Below are 18,913 nucleotides of genomic sequence, written 5' to 3'. Positions count from 1 at the left end.
CTGCCTGGAGAGCACCTCCCGAAAAGTTTTTGGGGCAGCTCCCTGCACTCCTGGGGCTGCTCCGGCTACTCCTTCCCAGGAGCTGTTTCTGGCCAGGAAACCCTCAGCTCTTCCATGGGGCAAAGGCTTCCTAAGTACACCCCTCCTCTAACATGTACAGGACATTTATTTCTTTATCCCCTTTGTCCTGCAAGGAAAAACTTTTGGTGGTGGGGTGCTGCCCCATCTCCCCCTGTCCCAGCACTGAGGAGGTCCAGTCCAACAGAGACTCCATTTCCTATTTTCTCGCTCTAATAAAACCTTAACTTAGGGGTTTTTATGAGACATCATAACTTTTTTTGCTTAGGCAGCGAGCAGTGAGGATGAGGGAAGATGGGCAGACCCTCAGTATCAGCTAATGCTCCTCAAGTTATCAAATAATTGAAAAGTTAAATAAGAACACTCTGGAGGAAGCTTCCCGATTTGGTGCTAATGGGCACACGGAGCAGTCCAGGCTAATGTTGCGTGGAGGAGACACTGGCTCAGAGCACAGCACTGACCTCCAGCTCCCCCTCTCCACCACACAGCTCCTGCAGCTCTGCAGAGCCAGAGGAGACACTGCCCCATGGAGCCAGCTGAGGGCAGGAAAAAGTCCCATCCCCTTCGGTCTGAGGAGCCACTGCTGGGGGACAGAGTGGAGGCAGCAGCACTTTGGTATCTGTCAAGTGAGTGTGAGCAAGTGACAGCACCCCAAAGGGTGGGCAGGGCAGGACAGGGCTCCAGGAAGAGCCACAGCTGGCAAATACAGGTGGGAAATGTGGCACAGTGGCCCCTCTCCAGTCTCCACCACTACCCATCTCCGTGCTGTGCAGCATGGTACAGAATGAACTTTTTACTTAGAAAATACATTTCCTCTGCCCAGCAGACAAGGTGACATTTTTCACAGCACTGACAATGCTGTGCCACATGCCAGGATGAATGAGGGAGCCATGCCAACCCACGGGAGAAGGACAAACTACCAAAATCTCTCAATGTGCCCAGGAGCTTCAGCTCCAAAAGCAATACCAAAAGGAACAACGAGCTCCCACACCGGGCAGCACATGGGTGGAGGCAGCAGGCAGGAAAGAATGAGCTGAAAGCTGGTTTGTTGGCTCAGGAGAAGACCTGGAACACCCAGGATATCAAAACCAAACCTATTGCAAGCCACACAGGCAAAGAAGTGAGGCTGAGCACTGCCACACTCACAGGACCCAGTGGGAGAGTCGCAGCAAACGCCGTAACTCAGCGGGGCCGTCGGAAAGGATTGATTTGAAGCACCTTGTTAATAAGTTTCCTCTCCCACTGGTCCTTCAGGGAGGTCAGTGCCTAATGATAAATGGGGCTGGAAGGTGCCTGCAGACCCAGTATCAGCACAGGTGCCCAGCCTCAATCCATCTTCCTTAGGAGCCAGCTGACAAAACCGTCTCGCTGCTGTAGCCAGGTAAAACACAAGCGATGGGAAGAGGACACGCAAACAGAGTGAAGAGTTGGTGCTGCAGCTGCCCTCCCTGCTCCCTTCCCCATAAAACCCACAAGTCTGGGATGGAATGATGGGGAGAAATCTCCACATGCCGACTGGTGGAGCCACAATGCCACTAAAAACCAAGGAAGGAGAAAAAGGGCTGAGTATTGTGGTCTAAGGCAAACCCATCACTTGCCCAGGTGACAGGATCCTCAGCTCTAAGCCCCATATCCCAAGGGCTGAGTCCTAACCAGCATCTACATATTTCCAGTGGAAATGGGGATTGTGGGATTGTTCTCCTTCCTCCCACATCCTCTTCTGATCATTCTGACTTCAGAAACCAGTGGCAGGTTTTCATTCCATGCTGATATCATGGAAGCACCATCCCTGGAAGTGTCCAAAGCCAGGTTGGACAGAGCCTGGAGCAACCTGGTCTAGTGGAAGATGTCCCTGCCCGTGGCAGGGGGTTGGAACCAGATGGTCTTTTAGGTTCCTTTGAACCCAAACCATTCCAGGATTCTGTGACAGAATTCTTCTGTCAGAGCTGAAGCTCTCCCTGGTCCTCTGCATTGCACACAAGATGCAACCCAGCCAAGAAACTCAGGAGAGGCAAGGACACCTGAGATCCCCTAAGGCAAGTAAACAACCATCATATTATTTTTTTAGATTTTCCATCAGGGGAAGAAAAAAAAAAGTGTGGAAAAAAAAGTCATCTTGAAGCTAATCCTGGTCAACAACTGTCCCACAGCCCAGCTACACCTTTAAATAATGTAGTGCTTTATCAAACATTCATAGTGATGCACAAAGTGATGAACAATGTGTGCCTGGCATTTTATATAAATATAGTTCCTGATGGCTTATTTTCCTTGGACAGCCAACACTTCACAGCTTATCTTCTGTGAGCTTGTGTTTTTGCCTGGATGGAAAACACTTTGGACACCTGGGGAATCAGGACTCCTGCACATGAAACTGCCATGACATCCCCACTGGGCATCTGCAGCCCCACAAAACTCCACAAAAATCCTCATTTAAGAGCTGCTGCTGACTTGAGGAGCCAGAAGCCACCCAGCTGTGGCTGGAAGAGGGGGTAACCAAGGGTACTCCTTCAACTTGGGATGTTGTGGAGTGTCAGGGGGAGACAAGCCTTGCAAAGCAGCAGAACTTCACAAATCCAGCATCTCTTCAGGATGCTCAGCAAATGCTGGCGTAATAAACCACCCTATTTCTCTTCCAGTCCCCATGGCACTATTCAAAGCCGCTTTTCCAACTGTTTCTTCCCTCCTCTGTCTCATGAAATTAATGAGCAGTTGTAGCAAAGAGAGGGGAGAAAAACAATAAAACTTGTCAGGAGCCCACCCCACAGCAACTCTTCTCCACAGCAAGAGTTGCCATGGGCCAGGAAGAGCCCTGTAGACCCTAGATGTTTAAACCTTAATTAGTCATTAAGCATGGTCCACAAAACTCCCTGCTGGGGGCTGCAGGACCAGAGGAAACCCCCAAACCCCAGGAGCTTCCCTGTCCCTTCTGAGCCATTCTTAGAGGCAGGAGTATGTTGGATATGGCTCTTGTGGGAGAGGTGACCTGAGCGTGCTCCCACACAGCCATGATGCTGCTTTGATCCAGCTTCTTGGGGGTGTAAGGGAAGGGGACCATGTCCCACAGCACCACCATTCCCTCCCCCCACACTGGGGAGGACAACTCGGATTTGGGGTGGAGGTGACCATTTCAATGGGATGATCAAAACTCCAGCCTGGCACCTCCCTATTTAGATCTCCAAAGGCAGTTATTATTAATATATTAATTATGACTGTGTTTGTCTCTGCAAAGCACAGCTTTCCCCTGGCAGGTCAGGACATTTTTGAATCCACAATGAAGTCTGAGCTGCCATCACCACAGAACCAAAGATCTAATGGCACGTCTGGTGTAACCTCTGGAACTGGGGCCTTCATTCCCTTCATTAATTCAATTCAGTTACAATTGAACATGCTGGACTTGAAAACAGCTTAAACATCTCTATTAACTAGAGACGCTTCCTGAGCATGTCTGGAAGTGCTGCCCTGAATTAGGAGCCAATTCCTACCCTCTCAAGCCCCCACCTTTTTTCTTTTCATTTCTTTAAAGCTGAAAGTCGAAGCTGGGGTTTTTTTTGGTTTTGTTTTTTTTTTTCCAGACAGGACTAGGAGACTGCAAAAAACCACTTTTCACTGGCAGGCTATGAGAATATACATTTTCAAAGGTCCCTATAAATTACAGAAGAGATGGCCGGGATTAGAGCTGGGAAAAGCTGATCACGTACAAAGAGGGTCATGATCCCATCAGGTCACTGGAAAGAAGAGCCCCAAGACACATCAGATGCTGGCCTGACGCACTGTCCCATTTTAGCCTGCAGCCCCAGCAAACGTTAAGCCATTGCTTTATTTATTAAAGGCTCAGAAAGCCTCTGGTTAATGCTGGGAATCAGGGTGGAACTGCACCCGAGTCCCTGAGCCACCAGCAGGGGCAGCTCCCAGCCCCAGCATGGGCACCAGATGTACATGGGCACATCTTGGCACAGCCATGAGCCCAGCCAGGCACCAGTGTCCCCTCAGGGACACCAGGCTGTCCCCTCTGGGACATCATTATCAGACATCTAGTTCCTGTTGCCTGAATGCTCTCCCTTCTCCAGCGTGGAGAGCTGCACCATCACCTGTCCACTGGGAGGGTGTCGACCCCAACTCACACCCATCTCTAAATCTCATCTCCAAGACACTGCAGAGCTCAGGTATTTGCAATGAATGGCAACTCTAGGGAACAGCTCAACTACCTACCCTCCCCTGGCACAGCTCAGCCCCCAAAATGTCCCTTTCCACAGCCCCAACATCCTGCCCTCCAGCCAGAGCACTGCCCTACCTCTTCCTGGAGGAGTCTCCACGGGAAGGAAAAACAACACTGAGATGCAGCCACCAGAGCAGCTACTCCAGTGCTGCTGGGGGGCATAGGAAACTCTCTCGTGCCATCATCAGGATCCTTCCCCTGCTTTTTGCTGTTACCTCAAAGACATTTGTCTCCTCTGCCTAATTCCCTTCTCCCACAGTTCTCCTGGACTGCACCACCCAGAGCAGCTTGGCTGGGAGACCACAAGCCCTGACATCAGCAGTTCTCAACATTTCCTTGTGCTGCCCTGCCTGCTGTCTGGCTTGGCTCCCTCTCCAACCCCTAGATGAGGACTGAACCATTACAGGACATGACCAGGGCTACCAGAGCAGCCAGTGGCAGAGTGGAGCTGGATCCACATCTCCAGGTGCACTCTAGGAGCCAGACCATCTTTCAGGAATGCTCAAAAGCATCTCACTACCACTACTGTGAAAAACATCCATGGATTAAGTAAGAGAAATTTCAGAGGTTCACCTGAGCCAACACAGCAGGGGAGAAGTAAGTCCAGGAGAGGAATTCAAGATGACTGTAGAACCATACCTTTGATATGCCCATGGTATTAATCATTGGAACCATCAGTAATAAGTCCTGTCTCCTGTCTAGACTTGGAGGCCATACCCAGACTGTAGAGCCTGTGAAGCCAGCACAAAGACCTGCTTGAAATGTTCTTTTTTCGAACATGAAAGAAACTGAGAAATAAAGATATGTCCTTTGTTGCAGGAGTGGAATTGCAGATAGTCGATTTTCAAGTCTGATTTCTCCTCAGTTTTCACCCAGCAGAAGTTCTATTTCTCACTGATCCTTAGGAGATTTGGTTTGGCAAAATCTTTCTGAGGAGCTTGGGGGTAATCCCATACTGAGGTTCCTGGACTTTACCTTCGTTTACCAATTCCATCACTGTGTATCCAGTGCATCCCAGACAGGGATGCAGCAGAGCCACCTGCAATGGCCCAGAGTCCCTCAAACAGGACTTGGTGGACAAAAGCAAAGGGCTCCAGCTGTTGTAGGATGGAGCTGTGTCAGTGAGGGGGAGAGCTGTGTATATTAAAAGAGACAAGCAAATGAGGAATTCCCGAAGGGATGGAGCTTGGGGCCATCTGCTTGGAAAAGCAGGAAAACAGAACTCATGAGGAGCATGGACTGGAAACTCCACAGTGAAGTGAGGACAGAGGTGGTGAGGAAGTGACAACACCTGCACAAATCTACCCAAATTCCCATAATCACTGAACCCCATGTACACACCGGGGCTGAGTTCAGAGAGGGAGGGTCTCTCCAGGAAGGACCAAGACCCCAGAACTGCACCCCACACCAGGAGACTCCACTTGGCACCATGCACATCCACTGAGCATAAAACCCTAGGGACCTCTTAATTGCCAGAGAGAACCCAAAGCCACAAAGTGACAGAGTAGCCCCCTCTCCATCCCAGCTCAAGGGATCCTTCTGGATAATTAGGACAGCCTGGCTATCGCCTCCTGCCTTGCTCCATTTCATTTTATTATTAATGGAAAAAAAAAAAAAAAAAAAAAAAAAAAAAAAAAAAAAAAAAAAAAAAAAGACAACTTTTCTACTTTTCTTCCTAAACTGCCTTGGATTTTTCTTCTGTCTAAATTCATCTGGGCTCTGTGCAATGTCACCAGGTCAGCTTGTGCTCCTGCTGCAATTCTAATTTTGTCAGCTTTACATTTTCTAGGCAGTTGGGAGATTTTTCTTTCTTTGCTTCTTTTTTTTCCCCCCAAGTCAAAAATGATTTTGCATAACAGTAATAACGTTAATGGCCCTGCACAGTGCATCCAGATTACAACTGCAGCTAGGGAGAAATAAACATCTCATCTTTGCCCTGCTGTTTATCTCCCCACAGCAGAACCTGGTATCAGGTCAGAACCTGTAATTTCATTAACTTTATCACTCAGACACGCTTGTTGCTAGATGTCATTATTCAGCACATCACTCCTGTGTTTTGTTTGTGCTGGGATTCACTTCAGATGCTCTGGCACCACACGGGAGCATCCCTCCCATCCACATCACTGCCTGAGCTGGGGAGAAAAGTTTGGCTCGCTGAGCCGTGATCTGCAAAACATTTGTGCTGCTCGGGCCCCCTGGGCAGGGACTAGATGGAGCAGAGCCATCCAGTGCAATTCCCTGGCCAGATACATCCAGAAGTCGTGAATTAAAAAAAAAAACAACCCACAGTGTTCCTCGTGGAAAATAAAAAATGATCCAACAGACACCAAGCGTGGGGTGGGCAAATCCCCAGTGATGGGAAGTGCACAACCCAGCACCTGCAGATCAATCAATGCCCAGCACAGCGGGGAGGGTGAGCAGAACTGCTCCATCTCCATTGGAATTGCCATCCTGGTAATTAATGCTGGGAAGTGACACTTGAAAGAGCCTCTGCTGACAGCCCCTGTGACGATACTGTTTGGAGCCTGCTGACAGGTCCCAGCTGATGTCTCATCACAAGGCAGCACAGCAAGAGCAGCGAGGAGAGCTTTTCCCACGGGAGCTGGTGGATTCCCTGGGATGCAGGCACAGCTCCACTCCTCCCCAGTGACCACAATGAAACCTGACAGTGCCAGCTGGGCACCAGGGAAAGGCTGATCTCATTGTGGCACTGCAGCCACGCTCCAGCTGAGTGTCCTTTAATGCATCCACCTTCAATCCAGCTGCAAAGCCATGCCCGAGCAGAACTGGCTTCCAGTCCCTGGGGATCTCCAGGTACCTGGTGTCTGCTCACAGCAGCTGCAGCTTCTGCACCCCACGTGTCCCATCCCCACAAGATTCCAGCTGTGACTGCTGCTGGTGTGCAGGTCCAAGCACCTGTGAGCAGCATGTCTGAGTCACCACGTTTCCCCTGCATGTGCCACCAGGTCAGGGTGGAAAGCCCACAGCACTTATATTTATATCTGCAGTCTAGAAACTCTAGATCTGAATGGCAGCCACCTCATCCTGGGCAAATCCAGGCTCTAAGCAGATTCAGCAGAGAGGACTAAGTAGCTCAAACCATAGCTTGGCTTCTTGAGCAGAGCCTCATCCAAGAGGGAAAAGTGCCCATCTGGGAGGAAACATACGGTGAACTGGCACAGTCTGGAAGGATCAGATTAGGCAAGGCACAAACCTGCCTCGATGCAAGGCACAAAGCCTGGCAGCATCACAAGCAGAGTTGGTGGGAGCATTTGGGAACATCTCTCCCAGCCCAGGTATCCTACAGGCAGCTTCCAGCTTGGGGAGGAGCTTCAGTCTCTGTAAATTCGTTACTGCCAGCTCCTGAAGCCCTTGGATAGTTTAATATTCTGCTCTAGATCTTGTTTGCTATTTTGTTTTGAAGAGCACTGAAATGCAGTTACTGCTGTCTTCCCCACTCACACAACTCTAAATAATTTATAGAAAAGCAAAACAAAGAAGAGAATATGAAAGAAGAAAGAAGGTAGCTCAGTTATGATGTATGAAGGCTTTCATTTGTTCATTCTCACCGAGCAGAAGGTTGAGGAAATATCTCTTAACCCCATGGGCTGGTAACAGCCAGACACACACCAAGGGATGCCAACAGGGATGCTCAGAGCAGCACTCAAGGATGGCAGCTTGACCTCTGGGCACCTCCAAATCTCTTTGAGCAACAATACCCATCACCACCATCACAGCCTTGTTTAAAAGGGGAAAGAGTGAAGAGCATTTTAAGGATGGAAGAAAAACAACCTCAGCCACCACTTATGACCATCACAAGGGCAGGGAGCTGCTTTCCAGACACACTGCATCACCTAGGCTACCCCTGGCTCCTCCATGGAGCTAAAAAGAGTCCCTGTCCCCATCCCTGCCACTATGCCTGCTAATTCTGTCTGGGAAGCCCACAGAAGAAAGGAAGGATGGTTCAGCACCACCTCAAGATCCCTTCCCTGCTCAGAGCAAGCCAGCACATCCCTTCCTTGCTCCTGCTGGAGTCACTCACAGCACTAATGTGCTTTGCTTTTGTTTATTCAAATGCATTTTACTGTGCATTGCAGGTGAACAATATTAAATGGCTCATAATAACATTTCAATAAGCAGAGGTGGGTGTAGCAGCTTCTGAGAGACAGACTTTAGAAATGCAAGCAATCAAGTGTGCATTAGCCGAAATACCCTGGGGACCGCGCTGCTCCCCAGAGCAGAGCAGAGACACAAAAGCCACAAACCTTTCTTCTCGTAGTCAGGCTTCTCCTCCCCACCCCGGCCCAGGCTCTCCAGCGTCCTTGTCACCTGGCTGCCAAACTCATCCTCCCTGGTGCTGGGCTCTGCCCGCCGAGGGGTCTCCTCCTCCTCCTCGTCCTCGTAGTCGTCCAGGATGGGGGTCTCTCGGATGGGCACCCCGATGACCGAGTTGTGCGCCTGCAGGCGCGAGTTTCGGAAGCTCTCTCGGGCCTGGGGCCCCAGCAGCACCGAGGGGATGTAGTGGATCTCGTGGGTGGCCTCGGTGCTGGCGCTCTTCTGCGGGATGCGGCGGCGCTTGTGCCAGCGGCGCTGGGCGTACAGGGCCACCATGAACACCAGCAGCAGCAGCAGCAGCGCGATCAGCCCGCCCTGCAGAGAGAGCAAAGGGCACTGTCAGGGGTGCACGGCGGGCAGGGAGGGGTGATGGGATGCTGCAGGGTCCGTAGAATCACAGAATGGTTGTGTTTGAGATCTTAAAGCCCATCTCATCCCACCCCATCCCATGGGCAGGGACACCTTCCACTAGAGCAAGGTTGTTTCACACCCCATCCAAACCTGAACAGTTCCCTGTTCTAGTGCTTCACCACCCTCTGAGTAAACACCCAGAACACCCTCCCATCAACACCCCCTGAACCACACACAGGTGGATTCATGGAGCAGCCACCTCAGGTGTGAGGTCATGGACAGGTAGATGAGGATGCCAGTGATGGCCTTCGGCTGGGAATAGCACAGTGACACTCCCAGCTCAACTCTGACCATTGTCCCAGGGACTTTGTTCTTTCCACCTCACTCCTTGGGATCCTCAGGCACCCTACACATAGGGAGAAGGGGAATGGGGATAATCGCATCCCACCACTTAGGAGAAAAAACATCATTAATACAACCCAACCATCCCCCAGGAGCAATAAAGCCTTAGCAGAGCCACACATTTCCCAAAAATAATGGTGAAACAAATGGCCCCTTACAGGTGATGCTCCCAAGGCATGGTTACTCCAGCTCCAACATTTCTGGTCTGATTTCCCTGTGGTTTCAAGATCAACTGCAGGGCCGGGTCACAGCACAACATATTCCAGACCTAGACCTTCTCTACCAAGCTCTTGTCTTCTCCTCCTCCAAATTTTATTCAATGCAGCTCTCAACAATGTTAATATTAAAAATAAAAATCTTTAACAAAAAAATAAACTTCCACATGTCTGTATGTACATGGAAGTAGCACATTCTCTCAAGGGAGCCTGGCTAGGGAGCACCAAAGGGAGCCAGCCCTGCCTCAGGCTGCTCTGGAAGTTGAATTCATCCATACACACACAAGAGCTGTCCCTGTGCAGCTCCCAGACTCTTAATCTCTGCAGCATCAGAGCAATTTTATCCCGTGGCAGACAAGCAAGGCAGGGCATGTAAATCAGGAGCAGCACAAGCATCCAGGGCTTTGCAGCATGACAGGAACAGCCAGGGCAGGTTCCTTGGGCACCTGGGATGCCACAGCCCAGAGCTGCACCGAGCTCTACAGCAAAGTGGAGGCGTGAAAATATTCCCTCTGCATTCCATACACAGCACCAGGCTGCACCAGGAGCACTGCCCTGACTCCTGAACAGGAGCAGCTGTAAGGAGGTGACACTGGAAAGTGCAGATCACAGGATGAATTACCTCGGGAGCTGGAGTGGAGGAGAGAGGTTTCCCTGCACCACAACCTGCCACAGGAGGGGTCCAGCATCCCCCACATCAGGATCCCCTCCTCACCCACAAAAGGTTCCTAACAGATGCAGGACTCGGGGGTTCAGGACACTGCTCAGCTTGAGTTCCCCGGTTTTCTATCAGGAAAGGTGTTTTACTGTCCAGGAGATGCTCAGGGATCCCTGCACGGCAGAGGGGCAGGGCTTGGTGAGCTGCCCAGGTTTTTGCCCTGCAGTACCAGGGCACTTCAAGGACCAGAGAGATGAGATCCATCATGGCCTTCCATGCTCAGAAACAAGAACCAGTATGGACATCTCAGCCTGGTAGAGCAGACATGAGATTCCTTGGATTTGCACAGTGCCTGATGCATGGAGACCTCAGAGCATCACAGGAGCTCCCTGGCCTGAGCCACCCACACCCACTGGCATTTCCTCAGAAATCCAGTTTGCAGGAGAGAAACCATGGCACACAAGATGGGCCATGCCAGGTGACAAGGACACAGCAGGGCCACGAAATTCAACACAACAAACTCCACTGCAAAACCAGGTCTGGCTCATGTGCCAGCATCCTTACAGCAAAGAGAGGGTTCTCATGGTCCAGAATGGCTTCAGAACAAAACTCCTGGATGGGATTGCTGGGGAAAATCTTCTCCAAGGTCTTCACCAGCAAATCCCTGAGCTGCCCAGCTGGATATCACTCATACCTTCATGCACTCTGCTGCTGGAAAGGGGCTGCAGGGCACAGCACTCTGCACCCATGGGCACACAGGCACTCCTTCTCCATGGAAAAGCAAAACCAGAGACATCCCAGATACTCAGAAAAGGCCAGAGTGACAAAAAAAAGCCTTGCAGGAGGAGCAGCTGTGCCAGCTGGACCCAAGAAAGGGGTTCAGGCACCACAGCAGGAATGGGACTGTGGATCTTCCTGGCTGGGTTCACCTTATATCTGCCCCTGGGAAATATCCTGGAGAAAATAAACCTGTTGACATATTAAATAAAGATCTCTGTGCTTGGGAGAACCTACAAGAAGGCATAGAGACACAGAGGTTACTGGTGTGCCATTCCCCCTCTGACTCCAGAATGACAGGGCTGGCTCAAGGAAGCCAAAGGCTCTCAAGCCCAGCCACAACTCCCACATCCTTAGGGATAAACCAGAGATCTCTGCTCTGCCACTCACTGGGACAAAGGCCCCTCTCTGCCTGTGCCAGCCCCTTGTGTGAGCACCATGGGCTCATCACAGCTCAATTCCAACGTGCTCCTCTCGTCCCTGACCCTGCTCCAGCAGCTGCTTGTTTAACCACACCACACACGCTGGGAGAGCTTCCTGGGAAAAGGGGAAAAAAAAAAAAAAAAAAGAGTCAAACTTAGAAGGCGTTCAAGCCAGCCTCATTTTAATCTATTTTTCGTGTTAAATTATCCAACTGAGGGAGCAGGAGAGAGAAAGGGGAAAGAAGGGATAATATGAGAAATGTTTTATTTGACAACGTGTCATTCGGAAACTGATTATTTCTGTCTCTGAGCTTTTTAATATTCCCAAACAATGGCCGAGCCGCACGGGGATTTGGTATTCTAAGGCTGGATTTATAATACTCTGTTCTGCAGTGATAAGAACACGGGCCTTTAATCCTCTGAGCTGTGAACATGCATATTCTCCCACGTAATGTCCTTCCTGCCACGCTCCTGCTGCCCTGGGCCAGCTGAGCAGAACCACCAGCACCTGAGCATTGCCAAGACCCACAGGAGAGGAGAAGGAATGGGACAAGGAAGGTGGAGGAGAAGAGGGATGGAGGGAACAACCCACACATGGAAAGAACTGCAGGACTTGTGGCACCAGAGCGAAGCTGGAGAGCCTCAAGGCTGGGACTTGCTTGAAGCCCAGAAGGAAAATCAAGAGGAGAGGCCACCTGCAGCCCAAGAGATTGGACACTCACGTAAATTATGAAGGCTGACAAGCTGTTGGATTGGAGGGCCATCACTCTGTAGGAATCTCTGAGATGCTGAACAATTTCTGGGCAGCAAGAGGACACATCACAGCTTTGAACACAACCCCAACCCTGCCCTACTAAGCCAGTGAAAGACAAGGGGGTCCCACTGCTCCTCGGGTCCCGGAAAACTTTCTTGCAACAGCCTCTGACCTTTCCAGCTCTGCTCCCCACAGTGGTGGGAACCCTCACAGGAATCCTCCAACCCTGCAGCCTTGCAGTCACACAGTGTCAGAGCCCAGCCGTTCACAAATCAAGCCCTGACAGTCTTCCAGCCACCACACCAAAAGAATTGAAGTCACAGAAGAAAATCTCAGGCTGGAGGGGATAGTTTGGGCTGGGCAGATCTCTTACACCACAGCATCCTTGTGCAGGTCAAAGTCTGTGCTGACCTGGGCCCCTTCCTCCCAACACCAATGCAAGTTTTTGTCCTCAGGCAAGAATATCCCTCTTTCTTTCTTAACTTGAAGCCATTTATTGTCCAACATTGTGCTGGCAACCAGCCCCATGGCTACTGAGCTGCAGCTGGATGAAGCAGGGATGTCACAGCCCTGGACACTGCTCCAAGGACAGCTCAAGGATGCTCTGTCACCTCCTGGGCTGAACAGCCCCCAGTGCTGGAGCATCACAACACCCCCTGCATCATCCCAGCAGGTGACTTACAGTGAGCACTCAGGTATCAGCAATAACCACACAACCCTGGGGGCTCTTCACACTGTGTACTTTTCCTTTCTTTCTTTTTTGGCTGCAAAGGTAATTAAACAGTAGGACAATTTACCAAGGAGTGTAGTGGATTATCCATCACTGTCAATTTTTTTTTTTTTTTTTTAATAAAGCTTGGATGCTTTTTGAAAAGCCATGCTTTATTTCAAATGAGCAATAGGGGCTTCAGGGCATTCTTGCACCCTGTGCAGTTCTGAGGGCACAGCAGATGATCCCATGGTCCTTTCTTGAATTCCATTCACCCCAGTTTTGGCTTTCTCATATTTCAGCTCCACAGCATCTTATCTCTCATCTGGGGCACTTCAGCCCCTCCCAGGCAACCCAGACACAGAAAGCACCACCACACTCTGGAACAAAAAGAGGTCAGGCAGAGCCCACCCCATACACAAATCACAGCCCCCTGCCAGCCCAAACCCCCACATGCTGCAGGGCCAGCACAAGTGAGCCCTAGGCAGGGAAACTGAGGCAGAGCATGGGAATGGGACCAAGGACAGACAGAAAGCCAGCATGAAGGCTAGAGAGGAAGAAATAAACACCAGGATTAAAACATATACATATATGTACTCCAAAGAGATCTGGATCCAGTCCTGATCTCCAGACCACTCAACCACACCTCTCTGTAAGAGACAATGATGATACACAGGGAAAATCTCCTAAAAATACAACATTTTCTCCCTGTACATTTTGAATCCCCATTCAAGCTTCACCAAGGTGCCTAACCACACACTCAACTTTAAAAATGTGTTTAATTCCCATAACAGTCCATGAGCCTGCAGCACACACCTCAGCACTTTGCTGAGCAGGGACAGCTCCTTAAATTGAAGCCCAAAGAGAACTGTAGCACATCTCTTTTTTTTTTCTCTTCTTTCCACAGCTCACCACCTCACTGAGCTGCAGATATGATTGGGGCACTGTCTTCTGGGGGTGCTGTTATCCCAGCTGTGTCCCCTTACACTGCCCAGAGGTGACAGCACCCCTGGGTGCAAGGAGCACAGGATGTGGCCCAGGGGTTTGAGAGGAAGGGTTCCCACAGGATGGCTCCATCCAGACCACGCAGATCCTCCTACCATGCTGTACATCCACACACAGGGCATAAATTTCATAGTGTATACAGTCCTGTAAAGTACAACACACACATAAGCATGAGAGTTACAGTTGCTGTGGGAACCATAACTTTAAAACCTCTGACTCTTCCACGTTAAAAAACAAAACAAAACAAACAAACAAAAAAAAATCAGACAAATCACATTTTCATACATATAATTTTTTAAGCCATGCTCAGTTTTGTTTTGCTGTTTCATCCAAGAAGAGAAACAAAAGGAGGAGTGAACCTGCCAATCAGCCTTTCTGTGCTGCTCAGACATGCAATGTGATGTTCCAGTAAATGTTTATTTGAAAGGTCTCCCAGGCACCGGCTGTGTGCAAGCACCAAAACACACAACCCTCAATCACAGCCAACATGCCTGCGTGCCCCGAACTGCACATCTCGCTAGGATAACAATTCAAAATGACTCCTAATCCATTTTTATTATGTAAAAAAAAGGCATTTATTTGCAGCGAGCTGAAAGAGGAGGGCTGGAGGTGATTTTATTAAGCACCTGATTGCTGGCTCTCTTTAAAGCCGGGGCGCAGATTGCATAAATTGTGATTTTAATGCACGCTAAACGGTTCACCTAAATGGGCTGACCTGTTAACCCAGAGCCTGCCCTCAGAGAGGGAAGATTTTAAAATTCATAAGGTCTCCTGCGCTTGCGCTCATGTTTTCCTAATGTGGGCAGCCTGGGAGCACAAAGCTGAGACTAAAACAAAAGCTTTTCCTTCCCCCGAGGAGCTGGACTTACAGAGCCCCGTCCCTGCTCCATGCCAAGCCAACGAGAGACTCCTGAACATCTCATCCCACACCTGACTGTGCGTCATCCATATCCCAAACAGGAGGGAAAATTCACTTGAATTAAGGAGAAACAACCTGGATTTTAAATAAAAAAGGCCTCCTCATCCACAGTAAGTGTCTCCCAGTGCAGGTGAGGTTTCACTGGCCAGGACAACCGCATGCTGCAGGCTGACAGTGCCCAGGGCTGTGGCAACACAAAAATCACCTCCCGGTGCAGCAGGGGGCTACAGGAAAGTCTCTCAGGGCCACCCCTGACACAAAGTCCCTCCCTGCACCATCCTCAGCGCAGAGCCCAAGCCCTGACTGTGCAGTTGAGCCCAGCTCAAGTGAGGAGCATCCCCACGGCACCGTCACAGCCCAGCAAAGGCAGCTCCTGCCAGGGAAAGGGTGAAGGGGAATCCACCCAAAATAACTGTGTGTGGTCCTAATACCTTCCCAGCTGAGAGGGAAAAGCAATAAAATCCTCCAAGGTTCAGTTTAAGCCTGATTTCACTGAATTCACCAGTAACACCTCCAGGGATTGAAGTCACTTGCTATGGGACCTCCCAAAGTCACAGCCACTGCAGGATCCCTGACCTACCCAACGCTTTCCAAACAAAGGTTTAGCTAATGCTAAAGCAAGGTCTCAAATTAGGAGGATTATTACAATATCTGCCAGTGCAGCATTTGCTAGCAAGTAATGAAATATAATTAAAAGTAAAGAACACTTGTCAGATAAATGACAAACACGCACTGCTGTTGCAAAAGTACCTTTGCTTGTTTTTTTTTTTTTTTTTAATAATTGTGTTTATCCGCTTCCTCACTAATTTGCAAAAAATGCAGTTAATTCTCAGTGGATCTCACAACCATTAGTGCGAATTAATGCTGTTCCCACTGTATATTCTGCATATATTAGAAGAAAGATTAATCTAATAAGAGATGCACATCTCCGGGTGAGGGAACACGAACAGGATTCACATCGTGCCTCCAGCTCCCGAGCCCCAGAGAGAGACACAGAACAACACCCGTTCTGCTCAATTAACCAGCCCACTTCTGGGGCTGCCAGACCTTGGCCACTTGTCCAGAAAACGGGGCAGAGGTGCAAAAATTCACCACAAATACAGAGATTTCTTAGGGAGCCAAACACCTCCAAACCCCTCTCACACACCAGGTCTCCTCTGCGCTGTTTGTGCTGCTGCTCTACCCACGGTGAAGATGGGAGAGAGAGTGGAAAAGAGGTTTAGCATTTATTTATGGACTTCTCAAAGAATTTTTGGAGCGAGGAGATGATGGGAAAGTGCTATTGTACACACAGACATGAAGGAAAAGAGCTTGTTTTGTTGGCTGTGAGTTTTTGGTTTTTTTGGGAACAATCCAGCCTTTTGTGTAAAAACAAAACCCAAAACTAACCCACAAAAAACAAACCCTGCCTTACCATATTTAAAGTGCAAACATTTCAGCATAATGAGCATCGACAGCTGAATGAATACAAACCACAGCTTTCCAGAAGGAGAGGGAGGGTATTCAAACACAATATCAGAATATCAGGGATAAAACCTCCATGCATGTGCCCACATGGTATTTGGCATCTGAGGGTACCTTGGAATTCTGGCACCATAAGTTAAACTGCAGGAGCTACAGAGAAAAGCCACTACTGGTACCTTGGGTATCACACACCAAAGGGATAAAAACCAAAACAAATCTTTATTTTTTATCAATTTCCATTTATGATTTCAGAAGAAATTTGAAAACTGTGCTGCCCCCCATGCAGGACAGAGCGGGGAGATCCAAGACTTTGATTTAAAGAACAGATCCAAGACCTCAGGAACACCACAAGCCTCCTCTCCCAAAACACCACAGCTATTCCCAGCAGGCTTTTAAGAGCCCAGTTAAATTCAGCACTTAACCACACACTTAACTCCCATTAACGTCACTGGAACCTTGCACACACATAAAATTTATCCAGTGTTTCAGGGCTTTTTCATCTCCCTGACAAGAACTGAGAGTTCCCTCACCCAGCTCTGCATGTGATGCCTCCAAACCACCTCAGGGCTCAGCTCAGTGGAGAAACAAACCCATGGGGATGGGTTTTCCTTCTGTACAGCTCCCACACGAGTCCACAGAAACCTTGTTGTTCTGCAGCACATCTTGATGAAACTGCTCCATTTTCACCCAGCCCTTTTGCTGTATCAGTTGAGAATACAGAAGTATGGAAATGCACCAGATTTTTTTTTTTCTTGTTATTTGAAGGGTGTGGGACCAGCAAACTTCTGGGAGAAGGGGAGACAGGGCACCCTGCCACTGGGCTGGAAAGGGAAAAGCTGAATTTGAACCTCCCAAGGGGCCTTTTGAACTCCAATCTCTGAAGACTTCTGCATATCCCCATCCCCAACCTCCTGAAATTCTTTTTTTTTTTGGAATAGATGCATGACATCAAAGTCAACAGGAGGAAAGCAGAGGTGGCAGCATGGCAGTGCTGCCACTTGGGTGCCACCAAGATGACCTGCCAAGCTCCCTGCTATGGTACCAGGGGCTGAGACCATCTGAGACTCCCATTCTCCATCCCAGCTGGGAGCAGAGGGTTTGGAGTGCATCTGAGTGGGATGCAGGGATGGAGAAGCAAGAGCTCCTTCACAGATGGAGGGAGGATTGCAGGGCAAGGCTATTACAGCTGCCTCACCCAGCTCAGCTGCACCACACCATGAGGGTCATGGTGGAAAGGCTGCACCCCCCTCCCCAGCCAGCAGCAGCTGAGAAAGAGCCTGTTTGGAAGTGGGAAAGGATTTATTTCAATTAAACATGCCTGGTGCTCCTATCGAAACCAATTAATTCTCCCCATCTGAAAGCTGATTAGCTGGGCTATCTGGGTAACTGGATAATAGCAGGCTAATAACCCCCTCCCTGTGCACACACCGGGGCTGCCATCAGGTGTTTGCCACAGGTTTTTGACACTGTGTCTGCAGCCTAATTGCAGCATCTGTGAATACCTGTGGAGCAGATCCCAGCTCCATCCCTGGCAGCAGGCAGGGACCAGCTGAGGATGGCCCCCATTACTGCTCCCAGGCTTCCAAGAGAGCTGTAGGCATGGAAAGCTGTTCCTCCAACCCCAAAAGCTCCCTCATGGCCCTGGAAGCTCTCATGATCATTGGGATGGCAGTTCCCAGCTCTCCAGCCCTGTCCCTTCCCCTGGCTGTTATAGCCACTGTTTAACTCTACTGCTCATCTGCCTCTGGGACAGACACTGGGAACAGCAAGGGCTGAGGGTAATGGGCAGAGCTCTGCACCCCCAGCTGGAGCATCCTCCACTGACCCAGGCTGCTGGAGCTGCTCCAAGGCTCAGCCCTTGATGTGCTCAGGGAGTTCAAGCAGCTGAACCCAGACATGGGGAGGGCAGGCAGCAGGAGAGAGCAAGGGAAGGCACAAACCCATCCCACTTCTGTGACTCTCATTCCCTCCAGTCCCCATGTCACCACTCATGCCACCTCAGCCCTGGTGGCACAGCCTGACTCTCCAGGTCCCAGACAAGGGGCAGCACCTGGGGAGCTTGTGGCAGGAATTTTCCATCTCTGTTCCTTAGTTTTTTCCTCACAACTGGGAAGTGTTGACTAGCTAAAACCCACTTTTCTAATGATGTATTTTTGGTTAAGAGCAAATGCTGAGCCAAATTGTGAACAGAGAAAAACAAAGACCTCAATCCTGCTGCCATTTTCTAATCAAATTTCCTTTCAGTAATTTGACAGGCCTGTTTTGAAAATTTAAATGTAATACCAAAATGAAGTTAGATTCCACAGCTAAACAGGAATGGAGAGAAAATGTTTCAAATGGAGCTAATAAAGTCCTTCTGCCCACACCTTTGGGCTCACAAATCACACAGAATCACAAGGTTGGAAGAGATCTCCAAGATCACTGAGTCCAACCCAGCCCAACACCTCAATCATGGCAGTGAGTGCCACATCCAGTCTTATATTAAACACATCCAGGGATGGTGACTCCACCACCTCCTCAGGCAAACCATTCCAATACTTTATCACCCTTTCTGTAAAAAACTTTTTCCTTATATCCAACCTTATTTCCCTTGATGCAGCTTAAGAAC

General features: G+C 49.6%; 1 protein-coding gene across 1 annotated transcript in view; it reads right to left on the bottom strand.

The window, feature by feature from the left end:
- Nucleotides 1-18,913, bottom strand: part of ASTN2 (astrotactin 2) — a 312,809-nt gene that overhangs the window by 226,495 nt on the left and 67,401 nt on the right. Inside the window, exon 3 of the mRNA XM_088177716.1 lies at nt 8,560-8,944. Coding sequence (XP_088033842.1) covers nt 8,560-8,944 — 385 coding nt within the window. The remainder of the gene's footprint in view (nt 1-8,559; nt 8,945-18,913) is intronic.

Source organism: Sturnus vulgaris, chromosome 22 (assembly GCF_052056855.1).
Source record: "Sturnus vulgaris isolate bStuVul1 chromosome 22, bStuVul1.hap1, whole genome shotgun sequence".
Taxonomy (NCBI): Eukaryota; Metazoa; Chordata; class Aves; order Passeriformes; family Sturnidae; genus Sturnus; species Sturnus vulgaris.
The sequence above is the reverse complement of the archived record's forward strand: the minus strand, read 5'-3'. Positions and strand labels throughout refer to the sequence as shown.